General features: G+C 43.7%; 2 protein-coding genes across 7 annotated transcripts in view; both read left to right on the forward strand.

Annotated features, from left to right (window-relative positions):
- Positions 1-13,228, forward strand: part of LOC6504485 (neuroglian) — a 42,899-nt gene extending 29,671 nt beyond the window's left edge. For 3 of the 6 annotated variants that reach the window (XM_044717518.1, XM_044717517.1, XM_044717519.1), the window contains exons 4-8: positions 2,942-5,755; positions 5,834-6,004; positions 6,068-6,445; positions 6,517-6,620; positions 7,264-7,760. In XM_044717518.1, the coding sequence (XP_044573453.1) occupies positions 2,942-5,755; positions 5,834-6,004; positions 6,068-6,445; positions 6,517-6,620; positions 7,264-7,562 (3,766 nt within the window). In that variant the 3' untranslated portion in view covers positions 7,563-7,760. Of the gene's footprint in view, positions 1-2,850; positions 2,871-2,941; positions 5,756-5,833; positions 6,005-6,067; positions 6,446-6,516; positions 6,621-7,263; positions 7,763-8,588; positions 9,008-10,367 lie in introns of those variants that run through there. The other 3 variants (XM_044717520.1, XM_001966959.4, XM_014903986.3) reach the window with 3 other exon arrangements.
- Positions 13,229-13,866: 638 nt separating this feature from the next.
- LOC6504486 (integrator complex subunit 4) lies at positions 13,867-19,539 on the forward strand. Its single transcript, XM_001966960.4, has 3 exons — positions 13,867-16,081; positions 16,142-17,901; positions 19,402-19,539. The coding sequence occupies exons 1-2, from the start codon at positions 14,006-14,008 to the stop codon at positions 17,138-17,140; spliced, it is 3,075 nt and encodes a 1,024-aa protein (XP_001966996.1). The 5' UTR covers positions 13,867-14,005; the 3' UTR covers positions 17,141-17,901; positions 19,402-19,539.
- The last annotated feature ends 84 nt before the right edge of the window (positions 19,540-19,623 follow it).

A 19,623-nucleotide genomic window follows, 5' to 3' on the forward strand; every position in this document is an offset into this window, starting at 1 on the left:
AAGTCAACCCTAAAACTATCAGTGCTCTTTGGGGTTAAGTGGTGTCGAGCTGGGAAGGAGTGAACCACAAAAAATAAAAAGGACAAATAGCAGCTGCTGCTCCTTGAAGAGTAAACTAAGAAAAAATAGCGAAAAAATAGAGGGGATAGCTTTTAAAATTATAAATAATAAGTTTCTTAAACTAGGAAGTATTTTAGACCTTCTACCTTTTATAGAATATTATGATTCAAATATTAAAATTAATAAAAATGCAAATCCCTCACCCCTTACCAACTAAAATCATAAAAAAAACACAAAAACAGAGTTACACCTTTATGGGCGTTAGGGGTAGGCGTGTCTGGCAAGCTGGAACAGCTGTTGTCTGGTCCTGAATTTTCCGAAAAAGGCAACTCCATTGAAAACAATACCATTTTCCGGTGACCGCTTGAGTGACTTCCAAAGGACGATGGTGTCGGGCGATGTCGCCACCTTGCTTTTTTGCTTTCCCGGCCATCCTACCTGCGTCCTACCCACTATCCACTACCACTCCTACTAGTGTCCTGCTATCCTGCTATTCCGGTTGAAATTTATTAACCCCTTCTTGCATATAAACAAAGGGTTAAACTTAATGTGTCAGTGGCAACTGTTTGTGACTTGTGTCTGATGCACGTGTCCTGATACCAGAACGGGGGAATCCTGCTGTTTCATAGTTGACTTCTTGACCCAAGGGGAGTGCCAATTAAGCCCAAGATCGGAACTATTTTAATTCACTTTCCAAAGACAATAAATAACTAGTTTTTAGACTAGTTTTGGAGGTTAGAGGCTTTGGAAGGTGACGAAAGTAGGGATATTTTTTGGTTTTTTTAAGAAATGGGCAGAAATAATAGTGGGTTCAGATTCCTCTATTTTTAGCTCCAATTAAAATCCATTTTTTCCATCTGTTCTGCATACAACTGGCACTTGGACATCAAGTCGGTCTGCAGTTCAACAAACTCGCTTACTTCTCGGTCTGCAGTTGAACTTACAACACTTAAAAACAATTCAAATGATTGACCTATTGCATGACCCCAACTACGGGGTGAACCCAAAAAAAAAAACAGAGTCTGGAAAACAAAAGGAAAAATTAAATAAAAATTCCGATACTTAACAAGCTGGAGCACCGTGGGCCAGACTGTCCACATAATTGACTTGAGCTTTCGAGAGTTGCAACTATAACTAGGAAAAAAAAGGAGAAAAATATACAAAAATTGCTTAAAAATATTCCAATAGGTTTCTGAATAGAATAGTCCACAAATTATAGTGTCTAAAATATTAACTAAAAATTAACAAATAATTAAAATATGACTTTCTTAGAAAATTTAAAAATAATAATGGTAATAATATCAATTATTTTCTATATAAATTTCTTAGTGTATTGTAAGTCTGGCATAGTTATGAGCCACAAAAAAAAAGGCAAGAAAAAAGGCTAGCTTGACAGAAAAAGATACAAGATACAAGCTTGAGATACAAAACATAAATAAGTAGAGAAAAAAAAGCGTAAGAAAAAATTGAGCTGAGCTCGTTGACTTCCTTTTGTCGCTTAATTGCAATTACTTGAGTCATGAAACAAGCAAAAAAAAAATATTTATAAAAAAAAAGAAGAAATTATATAGACACTTGTCCTCCCCCCTCCCCATCCTCCTCTCTCTTCAATCAGATAGCTTTTTGTTTTTTATTCGGAATTGGAAATTAAAGAAGCTGTCATAATTCGTGCATAACACAGAATTTATTAATTTCCCTCCTTTGGATCTCGGCCGCTGCTGCTGTAATGTTGATTAAAACGAATTAAATGTGGAAATTAAGTTGTTAGACGGAGAGTAGGATTAAATAATTATTAGTGTGTCAGTGGGGAAATGCGGAAAACTCGCCGAGATACTCGCACTGCAAGATACAATTGAGAAAATGAGATAATCTCGAGGCGGTTGCAAAATAGTCCAGTGTGGAACCAAACGATCGGAAAGCTAACATAAAAGTAATTAAATTCTATTATCAAGTATTTAATTATCGTATCATGACGTCAGTTTAATTAGCCAGAGAGTGGGGGAAATTAAATAGTTTTAATAATTCGAGCTTGCTTTCCTTTCAATATCTTGGCTGATTTTTATCCAAATCTAAAAAATATATTTTTGATTTTTTCTCTATAATTTTCTGATGAAATGTCCTTTTATCCTTGTGCTGTCCTTGCACATGTCCTTGCATCCTTGTCCTTGTTTATGACCACCAACCACCTCAATATCACTTCCAACTTTCCTCTCAATTAGATAAGAGAATAATTAGAATAAAAGCACCCTCCCCCGCACTTCTCTGGCGGGGGGAGGGGAGGGGTGCATTGCCAAACGAAGAAGAAAACAACAAAAACTCCCAAAAACAAAAATCATTTAATTATCTCTTCATTTAACACTAAAAATATTAATTTAAAAAAAACGCCCTCCTCCTCGATTCTCATAAGGAGCACTTAAGCTCGGCTGAAATTCGGAAAAAATATAGAAATTAAGTTAATTTTAGTTTTATTTTTTATTTTAAGAACTGTATCCTGATCCCTACTAGCCATAGTCCTAGCTCCTAGTCTAGGCCAAGTCCTTTATTAATCCTGTACTACTAAAAAAAAGGTACACGTCAGCATAAAAAATCTATTCTCGTAAAGTACACGTCAGCCTAAAAAAAAGCTTTAATATTTTTTTTAAATACTAAAAATAATTAAATACTAAATTAAAACAGCGCCCTCCTCCTCGATTCTCATAGGGTGCACCTAAGCTCGGCCGAAATTCGGAAAAAATATAGAAATTAAGTTAATTTAAGCTTTTATTTTAAGAATTGTATCCTGATCCCGGCTAGCCCTAACCCTAGTCCTAGTAAGCAATTAGCTCCTAATCTAGACTTGGTCCTTTGCTAATCCTCTTCCTGTCCTGCTTGCTCCTTACAGGTACAGCTGGATCAAGAACGGCAAGAAGTTTAACTGGCAGGCCTACGACAACCGGATGCTCCAACAGCCCGGACGCGGCTCCCTGGTGATCACCTCGCCCCGGGATGAGGACCGTGGCCACTACCAGTGCTTCGCCTCCAACGAGTTCGGAACGGCCACCTCGAACTCCGTCTACGTCCGGAAGGCGGAACTGAACGCGTTCAAGGACGAGAACTCCAAGACCCTGGAGGCGGTCGAGGGCGAGCCCTACATGCTGAAGTGCGCGGCGCCCGACGGCTTCCCCAGCCCCACCGTCAACTGGATGATCCAGGAGGTTAGCGACGCCTCCATCAAGTCCATCAACAACTCCCGCATGACCCTCGACCCGGAGGGCAACCTCTGGTTCTCCAACGTGACCCGCGAAGATGCCAGCGCCGACTTCTACTACGCCTGCTCGGCCACGTCAGTGTTCCGGAGCGAATACAAGATCGGCAACAAGGTCCTCCTCGACGTCAAGCAGATGGGCGTGAGCGCCTCCCAGAACCGTCATCCACCAGTCCGCCAGTACGTGTCCCGTCGCCAGTCCCTGGCCCTGCGCGGCAAGCGGATGGAACTGTTCTGCATCTACGGCGGCACCCCCCTGCCCCAGACCGTGTGGAGCAAGGACGGCCAACGGATACAGTGGAGCGATCGAATCACCCAGGGCCACTACGGCAAGTCCCTGGTCATCCGACAGACGAACTTCGACGATGCCGGCACCTACACCTGTGACGTGTCCAACGGCGTGGGCAATGCCCAGTCCTTCTCCATCATCCTGGAGGTCAACTCGGTGCCGTACTTCACCAAGGAGCCGGAGATCAAGGTGGCCGCTGAGGACGAGGAGGTGACCTTCGAGTGTCGTGCCGCTGGTGTACCGGAGCCCAAGATCAGCTGGATCCACAACGGCAAGCCCATCGAGCAGAGCACCCCGAATCCCAGACGGACCGTTACGGACAACACGATCACCATCATCAACCTGGTGAAGGGCGACACTGGCAACTACGGATGCAACGCCACCAACTCCCTGGGCTATGTCTACAGGGATGTGTATCTGAATGTCCAGGCCCTGCCGCCAGAGATCCGGGAGAAGCCGACCGACAAGTCCAGCGTGGACGGACGCAACGTGACCATGACCTGCCGCGTCGAGGGCGCTCCCAAGCCCCTGGTCAAGTGGCTGAGGGGCAGCAACTGGCTGACCGGAGGACGCTACAACGTCCAGGCCAATGGAGATCTGGAGATCCAGGATGTCACCTTCTCGGATGCCGGAAAGTACACGTGTTATGCGGAGAATAAGTTCGGGAACAAGTCCGCCGACGGATCCCTGGTCGTCAAGGAGCACACTCGCATCACCCAGGAGCCGCAGAACTACGAGGTAGCCGCCGGCCAGTCCGCCACCTTCCGGTGCAACGAGGCCCACGACGACACCCTGGACATCCAGATCGATTGGCGCAAGGATGGCCAGCCCATCGACTTCGAGACCCAGCCCCGGTTTGTCCAGACGAACGACAACTCCCTGACGATTGCCAAGACCATGGAGCTGGACTCCGGCGAGTACACGTGCGTGGCGAGGACCCGGCTGGATGAGGCGACCGCCAAGGCCAATCTGATTGTCCAGGATGTGCCGAATGCGCCCAAGCTGCTGGGCATCACCTGCCAGGCGGACAAGGCGGAGATCTCGTGGGAGCCGCAGGGCGACAACCGATCCCCCATCCTCCACTACACCATCCAGTTCAATACCTCCTTCACGCCCGCCTCCTGGGACGCCGCCTACGAGAAGGTGCCCAACACGGACTTCTCCTTCGTCGTCCAGATGTCCCCGTGGGCGAACTACACCTTCCGGGTGATTGCCTTCAACAAGATCGGACCCTCGCCTCCGTCCGCCCACAGCGAGAGCTGCACCACCCAGCCGGATGTGCCGTACAAGAATCCCGACAACGTGGTGGGCCAGGGCCGAGAGCCCAACAACCTGGTCATCTCGTGGACACCCATGCCGGAGATCGAACACAACGCCCCTGGGTTCCAGTATCGTGTCAACTGGAAACGCGACATCCCGGCCGCTCCGTGGGAGAACCAGAACATCTACGACTGGCGACAGAACAACATCGTGATCACCGACCAGCCCACCTTCGTCAAGTACCTAATCAAGGTGGTGGCCATCAACGAGAAGGGCGAGTCCAATGTGGCCGCCGAGGAGGTGGTGGGCTACTCCGGCGAGGATCGTCCTTTGGACGCCCCAACGAACTTCACGATGCGACAGATCACGTCCTCCACCAGCGGCTACATGGCCTGGACGCCCGTCAGCGAGGAGTCGGTGCGCGGCCACTTCAAGGGCTACAAGATCCAGACCTGGACAGAGAAGGAAGGCGAGGAGGGCCTGCGCGAGATCCACGTCAAGGGTGATACCCACAACGCCCTCGTCACCCAATTCAAGCCCGACTCGAAGAACTTTGCCCGCATCCTGGCCTACAACGGTCGCTTCAACGGTCCTCCCAGTGCCGTCATCGATTTCGATACTCCCGAAGGTGTTCCATCGCCGGTCCAGGGTCTGGATGCCTATCCGCTGGGCTCCTCCGCCTTTTGGCTCACCTGGAAGAAGCCTCTCTACCCGAACGGCAAGCTCACCGGCTACAAGATCTACTACGAGGAGGTCCAGGGCAGCTATGTCGGCGAGCGTCGGGAGTACGATCCCCATATCACCGATCCGAGGGTCACCAGGATGAAGATGGCCGGCCTGAAGCCCAATTCCAAGTATCGCATCTCCATTACGGCCACCACCAAGATGGGAGAAGGATCTGAGTGAGTGTTATTTGTAGAATTTATCGATAAGATATCGATTAGTTGGAACTTACTAATCCCTACTCCTTTTCCCAACAGACACTACATCGAGAAGCGCACCCTCCAGGATGTAGCCGCCATGACGGCACCTGCCACGCCCTCCTTCTCCTGGGAACAGCTGCCCTCCGACAATGGACTGGCCAAGTTCCGCATCAACTGGCAACCCAGCACCGAAGGACATGCGGGCACCCACTTCTTCACCATGTACAGGTAAGGATCTCTATAAAATATCCTTTTCAAACAAAAGATTTAATAAATTATTGCGAAAAACAGGATAAAGGGTGAAACGCAATGGCTCCGCCTGCCCGAGGAGAAGAACAAGGACTACCAGGAGGTGGCCGGCCTGGATCCGGAGACCGCCTACGAGTTCCGTGTGGTGTCCGTCGACGGTCACTTCAACACGGAGAGTGCCACGCAGGAGATCGACACGAACAGTGTCGAGGGACCGACCATGGTGCGCAGCGAGACGGTGGCCAATGCCGGCTGGTTCATTGGCATGATGCTGGCCCTGGCCTTCATCATCTTCATCTTCATCATTGTGTGCATCATCCGGCGCAACCGGGGCGGCAAGTACGACGTCCACGATCGGGAGCTGGCCAACGGCCGGCGGGACTATCCCGACGAGGGCGGCTTCCACGAGTACTCGCAACCGTAAGTACTACATTTTAATTACTTCTCTATCACTTATCGATTAATAATCGATTAATCGAATTCGATTACAGCTTGGATAACAAGAGCGCTGGTCGCCAATCCGTGAGTTCAGCGAACAAGCCCGGCGTGGAGAGCGACACCGATTCGATGGCCGAGTACGGTGATGGCGATACAGGTGAGTCCTTTTCGTCCTTTTTTCTTCTGTTTTTTTTTTCGTAAATGTATGTCTGACTAGCCGTCCATAAATTCCATACATCGTACGATATGAGTGTCCTGTGGATGTGTGATCTTGAGGTTCCTTTTTTTTTTAAATTGTTATCCTTCAGCAGACTTTGAAGGATTTTTTGTTGAATTTTAGACTTTTTTAGCTTAGATCTTTTGATTTTTTTATTAAATATAGTTTCTTGATACTAGATCTTCAGTAGATTTTTCTTTATATTCTTAATTATTTAAAAAATAAATACCATTACTTTGCTCAAAACTTAGTTTTTTAAAGTTTAGAGAAGTATCTTAAATATTTTATACATTTTTGCATTGCTTGCTCTACAATTTTCATATAATTAGATATTTAATCGATATATTTTCCATTTTTTCGATAAATCTAAAGCCAAAAAGCTCCGTTTGAATTAGACATTAAAGTGAGGTTAGGTTCTTAGGCCCCCCTCTTTGTCGTCCTTCCTTTCTTTTTGTTTGTTTCATTCTCTTGATTTCTTTTTGCCAAATTCTTGCTTTTTTTTCTCCGTCGACCTTGGTCTGATGTAACGGTATGACGGTGTGTGTGTGTGTGTTATTATTGGATAATGATGTTGGGGCAGCAGCTGTGGCCACCGCAGCTGCCCGCGCCGCTGCCGCCGCCCGCAAAGGAGGCAGCAAGTCCACATCGCTGCCAGCGACCCAACAGCAACAACAACAACTACAGCAACAGCAACAGGATCATCTGCAACAACAACAACAACAGCAGTTGCCTTCTCAGCTACCGTCGACGTCTGCGTCGGCATCTTCCGCAAACACATCCGTTTCCGTTCCATTGCCATTATCCCCACCGTCGTCCTCCCCCTCACCGGCCCCACCCGCCTACGATGTGGTCATGGCGGACGGTGGAAACAACAAAGCCTAAGAGCATAGAGAGAGGGGCAGGCTTCTGTCTTCCTTTCTCTAACTTTATTGTGTTGTTGTTGTTGATGCCCAACAACCCAACAGCCCCACCGCCCCCCACTTTCTACCCACACAGCAGCCATATTCTCACAATCACACACACCCACACACACACACACATATGCTCTCGCACAATCACGTTCACATGCAAGCGATTCCAATCAGTCCAGGTAGAGGCTCTCCTTGATTTCTTTTTAAACTTTGTTGTTTTGTTTCCGTTATGCGGCTGTGCTCCTTGCGCTTCCAAAGGGAGCTTACTCGCAAGACAGACACTTGCGGTCAACTGAATAGTATCTCTAAATCTTATTACAAAATTGTTTAAAATTGATTATAAAATAATAAACCAATAAAAATTTTTATATTTTTTATATTGATTTTCTATAAAAATTCAATACAAATTAAATTCAAATATTATTATTTTTAAATGAATAAAAATCTAGATTCTAAAACAAAGCCCATCCAGTTGACCTCTAGTGTAATTTCTCTACTATCCTCTGTCCGCTCTGCCGCTTAGAAGACGCTGCATGTTGTTTCAAGGCTGCTGCTCCAACTTTTCCACCATCTCGCTCTCGCTCTCGCTCCCCACTTTCCAGCCCGTCACTCCCTTCCAGATTTAATTGAAGAGAGCGTCCCGTTACAATTAGGCTCTGCCGTGCTCTGCTGTGCTGTGCTGTGGCTGAGCTCTCCTAAGCTTTTGCTTTTCCATTGAATTTGATTGATCTCTGCACGAAGTTTGTTGATTGTTCAATTTCTTGTTTCTTTATTCTTCAATTTTTTTTTTTGCACTAACCAACAAATAAAAGAGTTACAGATACCATACATAGCTGCTGATTTTCAGACATTTTTTATGTTTAACGTTTTGTGTTACATATTGTTTACTTTTTCAATTGCACTTGATTTATTTTATTTTTTTCTTTTTTTCTCAATCACACATAAAAATCGATAAAACAATAAAAAATTGTAAATAAAAAAAACAACAACTATATAGGCATGAACGAAGACGGATCCTTTATTGGCCAATATGGACGCAAAGGACTTTGATTTAATTTGTAAGCAGCGCGCCGCAACAACAACTACAACTCAAATATAGAAACCGAGCCCTTAAAAAAAAACAAAAACAAACAATTCCCCACAGAATCCAATACACTAAAAAAAAAACGAACCATTGACAAAAATCATCACAGGATTCAACGCAACAACGTTTCTGCTTCGATTATGTTTTAAAATCGACGATTAATTTTAAATATATAAATTATATATAAAATTAATTTAGAAAATTAAAAACTGCCAAACAAATTGAAAAAAAAAAAAAACAAAACAACAACAGCAACTACATAAAAAAAAACAAAATGCAGCAAAAGGCTATAAACAAAAAGCAAGAAGAAGATGACGACGTTAAGGAGGAGAAAGAGGAAGCAAACCGAAGCAGATAAAAAATAATAAATTAAAAGAAATCACATGCGAATTAAACGAAAAGAAAAAAATGGCCTTAAAAATAAAAAAGCCAACGAAATATTGAAATTAATTTTCTTTCGGACACAAATTTCTCGAGCAGCTGCGTGTAATTTTTTTTCTTATATCGCTATGAAAGTACGGAAATTGAAGCTCGCTTTTAAAATCTCCAATATTTAATAATATATTTAAAAAATATATGTATGCATAATATATGTATATGTATACCTGTCCCACTCTGTCCCGTGCACTGCATACCACGCTCTGTATATCTCTGTCCCGCTCTCTTTTACTTGTAATGCAAATATATAGAAATATATATATATATAGAGCCTAAATAAGTTATAATTTAACATAATTTTTTTACAAGAAACAAAAACAAATGATAAAAATACAAAACAAAACAAAATTGAATGTAAAATCTCCGTTTTAGCTTGGCCGAACGAAAAATCAAACATTTTTGCTTACATGTTTACTTTTATTCTTATATATTCTTTAGACTACATTGTATTTTTTGTTTTTAATTTTTTTTTATTTTGTACTCTCTTAGTTTTTGTAATGAATTTTTATTTTTTAATTTTTTTTGTCAACTTGATTTGGACAGTGAAACAGTGTTGTAAAATGTAAAAAAATGTTTCCTTTACGTTTGTTTTCCCGGAAAAAAGAATGCAACAAATGAAGTTTCTTTTTTTCCGTGTAGTATTTAATATTAATGAATCGAGAAGCAGACCCTTACTGCTTAATAATATGAAAAATACAATTTTTTTATATATGTATATTAAATTAGAAAGAAAAACAAACAAAATAAAGAAAACCGAATAATAATAAACAACAAAAAAACCAAAAAAATATTGTGTAGACTTTGATTCTTAATTTTAAATAGATAGCATGCTATTTTTTAGCAAACTATTTCATCTAGATTTTGTTTTAATTTTGTCTCGACGACTTATTTTCAAGGTAAAGTTGAATATTATTTTCAAGCATGTTAATTTTTTAAATAATTAATTATGTAATTGTAGCTTTTGGTTGGCTTTCCAGTAGTTTTAGTTTAATCCCCTGCAGCCCCCCTTCAAATCACCCCAAAAACAATCAAAATCAAAATCATAACAAGACTAAAACGAAAGACTTAAGAAACGAACGCGATGAAAAAAATCATACTAATCATTAATAAAAAATGCACTGGTGTTTGGTTGGTGGCTAATAATTATTACAATAATATAACAAACGGCATTAACTAATAAATAATTTAAAATTAGGACAAAACAATTTATTAATTAAAAAATTAATTATTTTATTTCTCTTATTCTTTCAACAGGACAATTCACCGAGGATGGGTCCTTCATTGGACAGTATGTTCCTGGCAAGCTGCAGCCCCCCGTCAGCCCACAGCCGCTGAACAATTCCGCCTCGGCGCATCAGGCGGGCGCTGCCGCCGGAGGATCTGCCGCCGCAGGAGCTGCTGGAGGAGCAGGAGCCGGAGCCGCAGCCGGCGCTGCCGGAGGATCAGGATCTGGAACAGGAGCAGCAGCTGCCAGCAATGGAGGAGCTGGTTCGGCCAATGCGGCCGCCGTCGCCACCTACGTCTAAGAGGCGTGGCTGGAATTAAAATCCTCCCCCTTGATTTTTACGCCTCTGATTTCTTAATTTTTTATTCAACAATACTAAAAAAAAAAAAAAAACAAATGGAAAAAATGAAAACTTTGTGTAATTGTATGTGTAAAACGAAAACTGCTTTAAGTGTCTGCAAAAAAAGAAAGAAAATGATAATTATTTGTAAAGTGAAAAAAAGAATCTCGCATGAATTTAAAGCATATTATTTGGCTTTTTTTGGCTTAAAAAAAAAACAAGAATTATTCTAGCAAACAGTTGGAAACGCCTTTTCGAATTAAAATAAAAAAAAAACAATTTTTTTTATAAGCATAAAAAAAAACCAAAAATGTAAAACCAAAAAATGATGATGCCTGTTTGTGTAATATTTTTTCTTTTTAATTTTTGTGAACTTTAACCAAAAATATATTTTAGTTTTTAGTGGCACGAGACGAAAGGAGGAATAGTGAGTTGAAAGGGCGAACTGGGAGATCGAGTATTTGAATATTAAAAGGGCCACGAAAAAAAATATAAACAGAGCATCATCCGATTTTCCAACAATACTTAATACATATAACTAAGATTTGTTCAAAGTGTACAAAATCAGGGCAGCTTCGATCAATTGTTGACTGAATTGCGAAGATAATGCCGTGAGAACTCAGGCCTCAGATCCACACCATGTGTCTGACGATTTTTGCCTTGACTATTTTGCATAACAATTATACACAGATAATGATACAGTACTGCTCGTAATTGTATGACTTAAAAACAAACAAACAAACAAAAATATAAGTATATCGATGTGTTCAATTTAGCAGCAAGTCCAATAATTCTCAACTTGAAATCGTTTACTTTTCGCCAATAATTAAAAGACTTACAAGGTAGAAGAAAAAAAATAAGAGAAAATATATAAAAGCTACAGATTCCTTTCGGCGGCAATTTTTCGAATATATATCTCGTATATAAGTTTCTGATTTTCGTCCATAGTATAATGTAATTTTTCGCGTATAGTCTTAAAACCAAAAATAAAATAAATAATAAAAAAACAGTAAACCTTTCAGTTTTGTCCATTAATTCGTTAAGTAAAGCAAATTAGTTAATTAACAAAATTAGTTGTAAACCAAAAGGGGAAACGCCCTCGAATACCTATTTAATGCAGTAATATTGTTCCATATATAGTACTCCCCGATATTAAGAGCCTCTTATTTGTATGAAGAATGTTGAAACCACTTTTTATCCAGATATCTGTAATAATATTTAAACAATGTATACATATTTTTTTTTTAAACTAAAACACACAAAGTGGCATTAGAATCTAAAAAAAAAAAATGAAAACCAAACACAATAAAGTAAATTATATAAAAAACACAAAAAAACGATCAAAACCATTTCATTTTCGAATTGAAAACTTTGCCGCTTTCGAAACCCCGAATTTGGAAAACCCTTTTTTCAAAGTTCCATTGTTTTTGAGTTATATTTTGTTTGCGAATTAGGCTGTATGATGTGTACATTAGATGGATATATAAGCTTATAATTATTTGGACATACATACAGGGTTGCTTAGTAAAATTTTGCATTAGATTTAAAAATAAAAAAAAAGCATAAAGTAAAAAAAAAGAGGGAAAGATCTAAGGAAGATGTGTAATTTGATGATCCATATTTTGTGCACTGCGTTCTGTTTGTTGTTATTTCAATTAGCTATATATATGTAACGAACTATAAAGAACCCCGGCTGAGCATAGTTTTCAATCGAATCGACAACCAAATACCCTTTAAATTAACACCGAAAGAAATTATTGGGAGACAACACAAATACCGAACGATCCACACACACAATTCACCTGCACCACGCATATCCCAACGATTGACATAAAAAAAGGATGAATGTAATAAGGCAAGAAAGTAAATAAAGAAAGTAATTAAAGAAAGTAGGAGAAAGGAAGTGGCTAAGAGAAAGTGAAAGAGAACCCGCAAGGACAACAACAAACTACTACATAAAACAATACACAGAGAAAAAAAAACAAAACAAAATATGCTATACAACGTATATATGGATATATAATATATATTTACATGTATAGAGGACAACGATCTAAATCTAATGTTCACGACAAAGCGATATATATATATATATACAAAAAAAAAACATATAGAGAGATGTATAAGATTTTGCATAGATATTGTGATTTCCAAAAAAAAAAACGATGAAAACTCAAAATAGTCAATAACAAGCCCCAAAAAGGAAACAATTAAACTAAACTAATATTTCCTCTTTTTTCGAATATAAAAAAAACTTAAAGTGTTCATCAGTGGAATTATCGAATATGATCGAAATTAATCGTTCGGTTTTCGATAGCAGAGGAAATGAGAACCACAACAACAACAATTGCACTGCCTGTGTCGGGTTCTATTTTACATTAACATTTACATAGACATTTACACAAAAAATATTTATATGCTGCTTCAAAAATTTCGTAAACAATAAAAATCAAAAAATAAAAAAAGCAAAACGACATCAAATGCATACATTTTTTCAATTAAAAATAAAGGTAATTTGCACAATACTGTGATTCCTAAATGAAAATATAAGAAAATAAACACGAAACAAAAGAGACACGAATAACGGTAAAAAAGAACACACAACACATTCGATAAGACACGATTAACGATAAACCAGATAACACGATTATTATGTGTACAAGTGTGGTTCGGCAATTAATGTGTTTGTAATGTATATTTTTGTCACAACCGATAAAAACAAAAAACAAGAACTACTTATCTAACCACTCAGTAATATCCAACTTGAAACAATTTACTTGCATATGATTATTATGATTATTATTGCTAACCAATGGCCTAACAACAAAGTACATATTATGCAAAAAAACGAAAAACAACAAAAATCATACAAAAAAATAATGAACAAAATACTTTTTTAAAATGAGTTTTTAGCGAATCAAATATAAACTTAAGATTAACAAATTCATATACAACAATAGCAACAAAAACAACAACAGAAACAGCAGCAGGAAAAATCCATGTCTGAAATTGCCAGGCAAGTGGAGCAAAAATTGCTAACGGAAAAGATCAAAAGAATGTGTAAGCTGTAAAACCTATAATGAGAAATAAACTATAGAAACTATATGAGAAAAAAAACCAGTAACAAGTGTCTTTATTTGAACTTTCCCTCCAACTCGTGAGAATCTATCGATAAATATTGCAGTTCACGGTGTGCTACCACTATTGAGGATATGGTCACACCTAAATAATTCCACGACCCGGCTGGCACCTCTTTAGTTTATTGCAATTTTAATACAAAATAAACTGTCTACAGGTGGAAAACTACTCTCACAATCACTGGAGACAATGGCGCAGGCCATTAAGAAGCCGCACACCGGCTCCTACGTGGAAACCGTGGACGGAGCGCCGCCAATCAAGAAGTTGCGTCTACAAACAGGAACGGCGGCCGATGCGAAAGGCAAAGCGGCCGGACCGGAGAAGAAACTGCTTGCGATCAGCCAGCTAGATGGATATGTGGCCGCCATACCACCAGGACCCATACCAGTGGGTGCACCAGCGCCGCTGGGCGTGCCATTCGTGCTGGCCAATCCGCCGCCACAAACCGTGGTGGTGAGTCCGCCGGGAACGAACCGCGACTTGCTAGATCTCCTCGTCAAAATCACCGATGAGATATCCTACGAAGATGTGGACTTGGCGGAGCTGAAAGAAGTCGCCGGCAAGATATTCCAGCTATTCCAGGCCCAGGAGAAGGACAGCGATACTTCCGTGAGAGTGAAGCTGCTGGAACTGCTGTCCGGACTGGGCTGCGAATGCAACTCGGAGCAGGGAGTTTGCCTGATCATCGACTACTTCATCTACTTGCTGCGGAAGGAGACGTCCCAGAAGGTACTGGCCCAGGGCATGATGTGCCTCTACAGGATTGGCCAGCGCCGGAAGCACCTGGTCCCCATGGCCTACAACACTCAGGTGGCGCACCTCGCCAAGGAGCAGCTCCGCTCCGGTTCGACGCACACGCAGAAGAACGCCATGCTGGTGATCGGCGGATTTGCCACCAAATCGGAGGGCGAGCGGCATTACGTTTGGAAACTGGCCTTCTACATAGACTCGCAGGATTCGGGGGTCCGGGCCCAGGCTCTGCACGCGCTGCTAACACTCGGCGAGCGGGGATCCCTACTCCCTGCTGTGCTCTACAAACGGGCCGTGGAGGCCATGAAGGATGACTACGAGACGGTGCGACTGGAGGCTCTCCGGCTGGTCTACATGCTGGGCAACCGACATCCAGACTACGTAATTGCGTCGGAGCGGCAGCAGGAGGACATACGGATGATAGACGCCGCTTTCAGCAAGGTGTGCGAGGCCCTGTGCGACCTCTCGCTGCAGATCAGGGTTCTTGCGGCGGAACTGCTGGGCGGCATGACTGCCGTCAGTCGGGAGTTCCTGCACCAAACACTGGACAAGAAGCTGATGAGCAACCTGCGCCGGAAGCGGACGGCCCACGAGCGCGGCGCCCGCCTGGTGACCAGCGGCGAGTGGTCCTCCGGCAAGCGATGGGCGGACGATGCGCCCCAAGAGCGACTGGACGCCAGGAGCATCTCGATCATTGCCAGCGGTGCCTGTGGCGCCCTCATCCACGGCCTGGAGGACGAGTTCCTGGAGGTGCGCACCGCAGCCGTGGCCTCCATGTGCAAGTTGGCGCTATCTCGACCGGATTTCGCGGTCACCAGCCTGGACTTCCTGGTGGACATGTTCAACGACGAGATCGAGGACGTGCGGCTGAAGGCCATCTACAGCCTGACGGCCATTGCGCGGCACATAGTCCTGCGCGAGGACCAGCTGGAGATCATGCTTAGTTCCCTCGAGGATTACTCGGCCGATGTGCGCGAGGGACTCCACTTGATGCTCGGCGCCTGCCGGGTGTCGACGCAGACGTGCCTGCTGATGGTGGTGCAGAAGCTGCTGGACGTGCTGTCCAAGTACCCGCAGGATCGGACCTCCACCTACGCCTGCATGCGGAAGATCGGCCAGAAGCACCCGCATCTGGTCATGGCCGTCACCGTTCACCTACTCTACGTGCATCCCTTCTTCGAGACCCCCGAGCGAGACGTCGAGGATCCAGCGTACCTGTGCGTCCTGATCTTGGTCTTCAATGCCGCGGAGCACCTGGTGCCCATCATCAGCCTCCTGCCAACAGCCACGCACCGGCACTACGCATATCTGAGGGACTACATGCCGCAGTTGGTGCCCCAGCTGCCCATCGAAGGCGCGTCATCGTCCTGCGCCACTCACCGGATCGACGATGCAGTGCGTCAGGCGGGCAGTTCGAAGGAATACCTGCAGATGATTCTCAGCCACATCGAGGAGATCTTCACGATGACCGACGAGCGGGTGGAGCTGCTGCAAACGGCTCAGAGTAATCTCCAGGTAAGATTTGGCTTTCTATTCCCCTGGAGTGTCTAATTTCTTGTTTATTTTTCTCTGTAGCGCCTGGGAGCCATCGATGCTGGCATGTATGGGACCTCGAACTTCCTGGAGACCTTCCTGGCTGCCCAAATCCAGATCGAGCAGATGCAGCGCTGTGCCAGCACACAACGGAACCGGGTGCCGGTCAAGGAATCCCTGGCGACTCTCATCCGGAACTGCATGAAGCTGCAGCACACCTTCTCCGGCCTCAATTACGGCGACATCCTGCAGGTGAAACAGCTGCGACTGAGGGCCTGTGCCCTCCACCTGGTCCTGGTGGTGAGGGATCGCTCCCAAAGCGCCCTGGGACCTTGCCAGATGCTTCTGCAGACCGCCGGCGACATCAGTGAGTTCATCAAGGCCAATTCCAAGGAGGAGGAAGAGACACTACTACCGCCACCGCCAATGGGACCACTCCTACCTCAGCTGGAAGCCGAGAAACCCAAGCCGAAGGACGCTGCTAAAGGCGATCCCCAACCCGACAGCTTTACGCGCCAGCTGCTAAGCAAACTGGACGCAATTACGGATCCCAAACCGGGTCGGGTATTCCGGGAGATCCTGCCGCTGGTCCAGCAAGCCCCGCCCCTGGCCCTGCCGCGTGCCAACGACAAGATCCGGCGGTGTGTGGCCAACATATTGGAGCCCTGCCCCCTGCAGTCGCAGGATAATGTGATCAAGGTGACAGCCGGACTAATTGCAGCCGTGCCGTTTGTGGCGGAGATCGACAACTTGCTGGAGTCGCAGAAGGCCGACATGCGGATCAAAATCAAATACCCAGACCAGCACATGCACACGGTGGTGCCCAAGATGACGGACTTCAAGCCCATCATGACGGAGCAGGGCGAGCACGAGACGAATGTGCGTCTGCGCACCACCATCCTGCTCTCGCACAGCGTCTGGACGGAGGCCTCGCTGGTGGAGATCCAACTGTGCCTGGCCGTGCGTCCTGGCAGCGAATTGGAGCTCTGCAAGCCGGCCAAGGTCCTGTTTGCCCCGAAACCGGTGCGCCGGGGCATTTAGCCTGACTCATCCCGGGGGGATGGCGAACCGGACGGCGATGGCGACGAGGATCTGGCGCCGGATGAGAGAGACGCCGCTGCGGGCGGGCGGCGCAGACGGCGAAAGGGTGGTGTTCCCAAATGACAAGGCCACTCAGCCGCTGCAGGAACGAAACGATAATCTGAAGAAGCTGAAGTATTGTATGTTGGTTAGTCAATGATGGAATGTACGAAATGTATAGAATATGTATTTTTCAAGTTTTCAAGTTTATCCAATAACAAACTAGTGATATAAGCCTACACTTAATGTTTATTTTAATGTGAATCTATAGAATTCAAAAAGCCCGCCCAACTTAACGGAAATTTAACAGCTGTTAATAACATTATTTTGAACCGGTTCGTAGCTTCCCGCCCGGTTGGCAAAGAACGTACAAAATAAAGTTTCTAACGCGAATATGGCCCATTGGTGGCCCATTTGGCTTAAAAATGTTTCCTAAGCGGCTCTTGTTAAAACAAAAAATTGGAATATCATGCTCGCTGTCATGTAGTTGCGGTATAACATGTGTGACCAAAGAGAAAATACCAGAAAATAATACCGATAAGTCGATAACCGATAGTTTTGCGAAAAATTAGTACGATTAATATAAATAAATGTTTTCGACATCCCTACTTAAAAATAATCTTTTTGTAATGCAGACAGTCGACGCGGCGTCTGCACGTTTGAGCAAATAAGAAAAAAAAAGAAGGAAAAACGAGCGCAAACATCCAGTCATTAACGTGCAAGTACGATGATAGTGAATAGCGTCTAAATAGTCCCCAATAAATCGCAAAAGAAAAGGAAAACGCAGAGATTATAGAAAAAAAAAACGCAGCGAACTTCGTGAGTGTGCGTGTTGCTCAATCCTCTTTCGTCAGCTGCCCGACTTGTGTGCCTTGGTGTGTGTGTGTGTGTGTGTGTGCGAGGAAAACTTGTCTTTGAAAAAAAAAGCGAAAGAGATTTGATTTTTTTTATTTTTTGCTGTGCCATAAGATACAACAAAACAATAGATTACCAATAAACGCGATTATTATAAAAATAAAACTAAATATAGTGGAGAGTGCCTATATGTTGGTGTGACTGCAAGAGTGTGTGTAGTGTCAAATGTTTTTTTTCTTTTTTTTTTTCTTTCCTTCTTCGTTTTTACTTTGACATGCGCGATCTCCTTCGCTCGCCCTCGTCTCTGTCCTGCTCCCACCCACGACAAATGGCTCGCGTGCGTTTTGTTTTTGTTTTGCTGCCAAAACTAAAATACAAAAACAACGACAATTTCAAGATATATACACCGCCGCGGGCCACCGCCGAGAGAAAAAATTTTCATTTCGGCCAAGCAGCAACAGTTGCAACTGCTGCGCTAAACTGCGCCTTGCTTTCCTAATTTTTTTTTCCCCCCCCAAAAAAAATAAACCAAAAAGAAAAACGCATTGCGCAGAAATCGCAACGCAACGTAACGCATCGCATCGCATCGCACGACATGCAAGAAGAAGAAGGCGTCAAACCGAATCACATTGGCGTTGACTGTCACTTTTCTTTCAACCGACTTTCGAATGGAGCAATGGGGGAGGCTGGGGGGGGCTGGTTGGAGGTAGTAAATTTAGTAGTAAACAGAAATTATTAGGAGTAAGACGTATGTACGGAGTGTGTGTGTGTTGGAAGTTGTAGTTGCTCAATTTTCGACCAAAACCAAAAAAGAGGAGTCAAATTTTAAGGATAAGGCGGCGAACGGCAACACGACAACTATAACCGACTCGCTAAGCCACTGATAGTGCGGTGGGAGAGGGAAAACGAGCAGCAAGAGCCCGAGCACACCACCCATAGGGATAAAAAGGCTAGAGCGAGAAGGCGCGAGATAGAGAGAGCTCCCCAACTTCCCCCCCCCCCCTTCCAAATACCCTAACCAAAAAAAAAGTTTAAATTTTTAGAGGAAGAGAAAAAATTCAGTTATATTTTGAGAAAATTACAAAATTCTGTTTACCCCGTTTTTCTAGTTATTTGTTTATTTTTATTTTCCCCCCCCCCCTCCCCCCATTTGGTAGCAAAATTTGTAAAGCAAAAGAAAGAGAAGAGAAGAGCCAAACAGCGCACACACACGCTTTAAAAAAAGAAACGCGCTCGAACCCGATGCAGTAGCAAGAAAAGCAGCATCCAAAAAAAAAACCCCAAAAAATTACAAAAAAAATATTATAACAAAAACAAAGAAAAAAAAAATTAATGAGATAAATAATAAAAACTACCGTAACAATCAGAACAGCTGCAACAACGGAACAAGGACACAAAGCAGAGCCACCCACTTGCCAGGAGAGAGCCAACGAGAGAGAGCCCCAAGAGAGAGAGAGAGAGAGAGTGGAATAATCGCAGCACCAAAGGCACAAAAATCAAAGAGGAGAGAGGCGAACAAAACACACACCAGAGAGTATCATCCCCCCTTCCTTCCCCTCCAGTGGCGCTAATCGGAGAAAGGAGAGTTA

The sequence above is a fragment of the Drosophila ananassae genome, chromosome XR (assembly GCF_017639315.1).
Source record: "Drosophila ananassae strain 14024-0371.13 chromosome XR, ASM1763931v2, whole genome shotgun sequence".
NCBI lineage: Eukaryota > Metazoa > Arthropoda > Insecta > Diptera > Drosophilidae > Drosophila > Drosophila ananassae.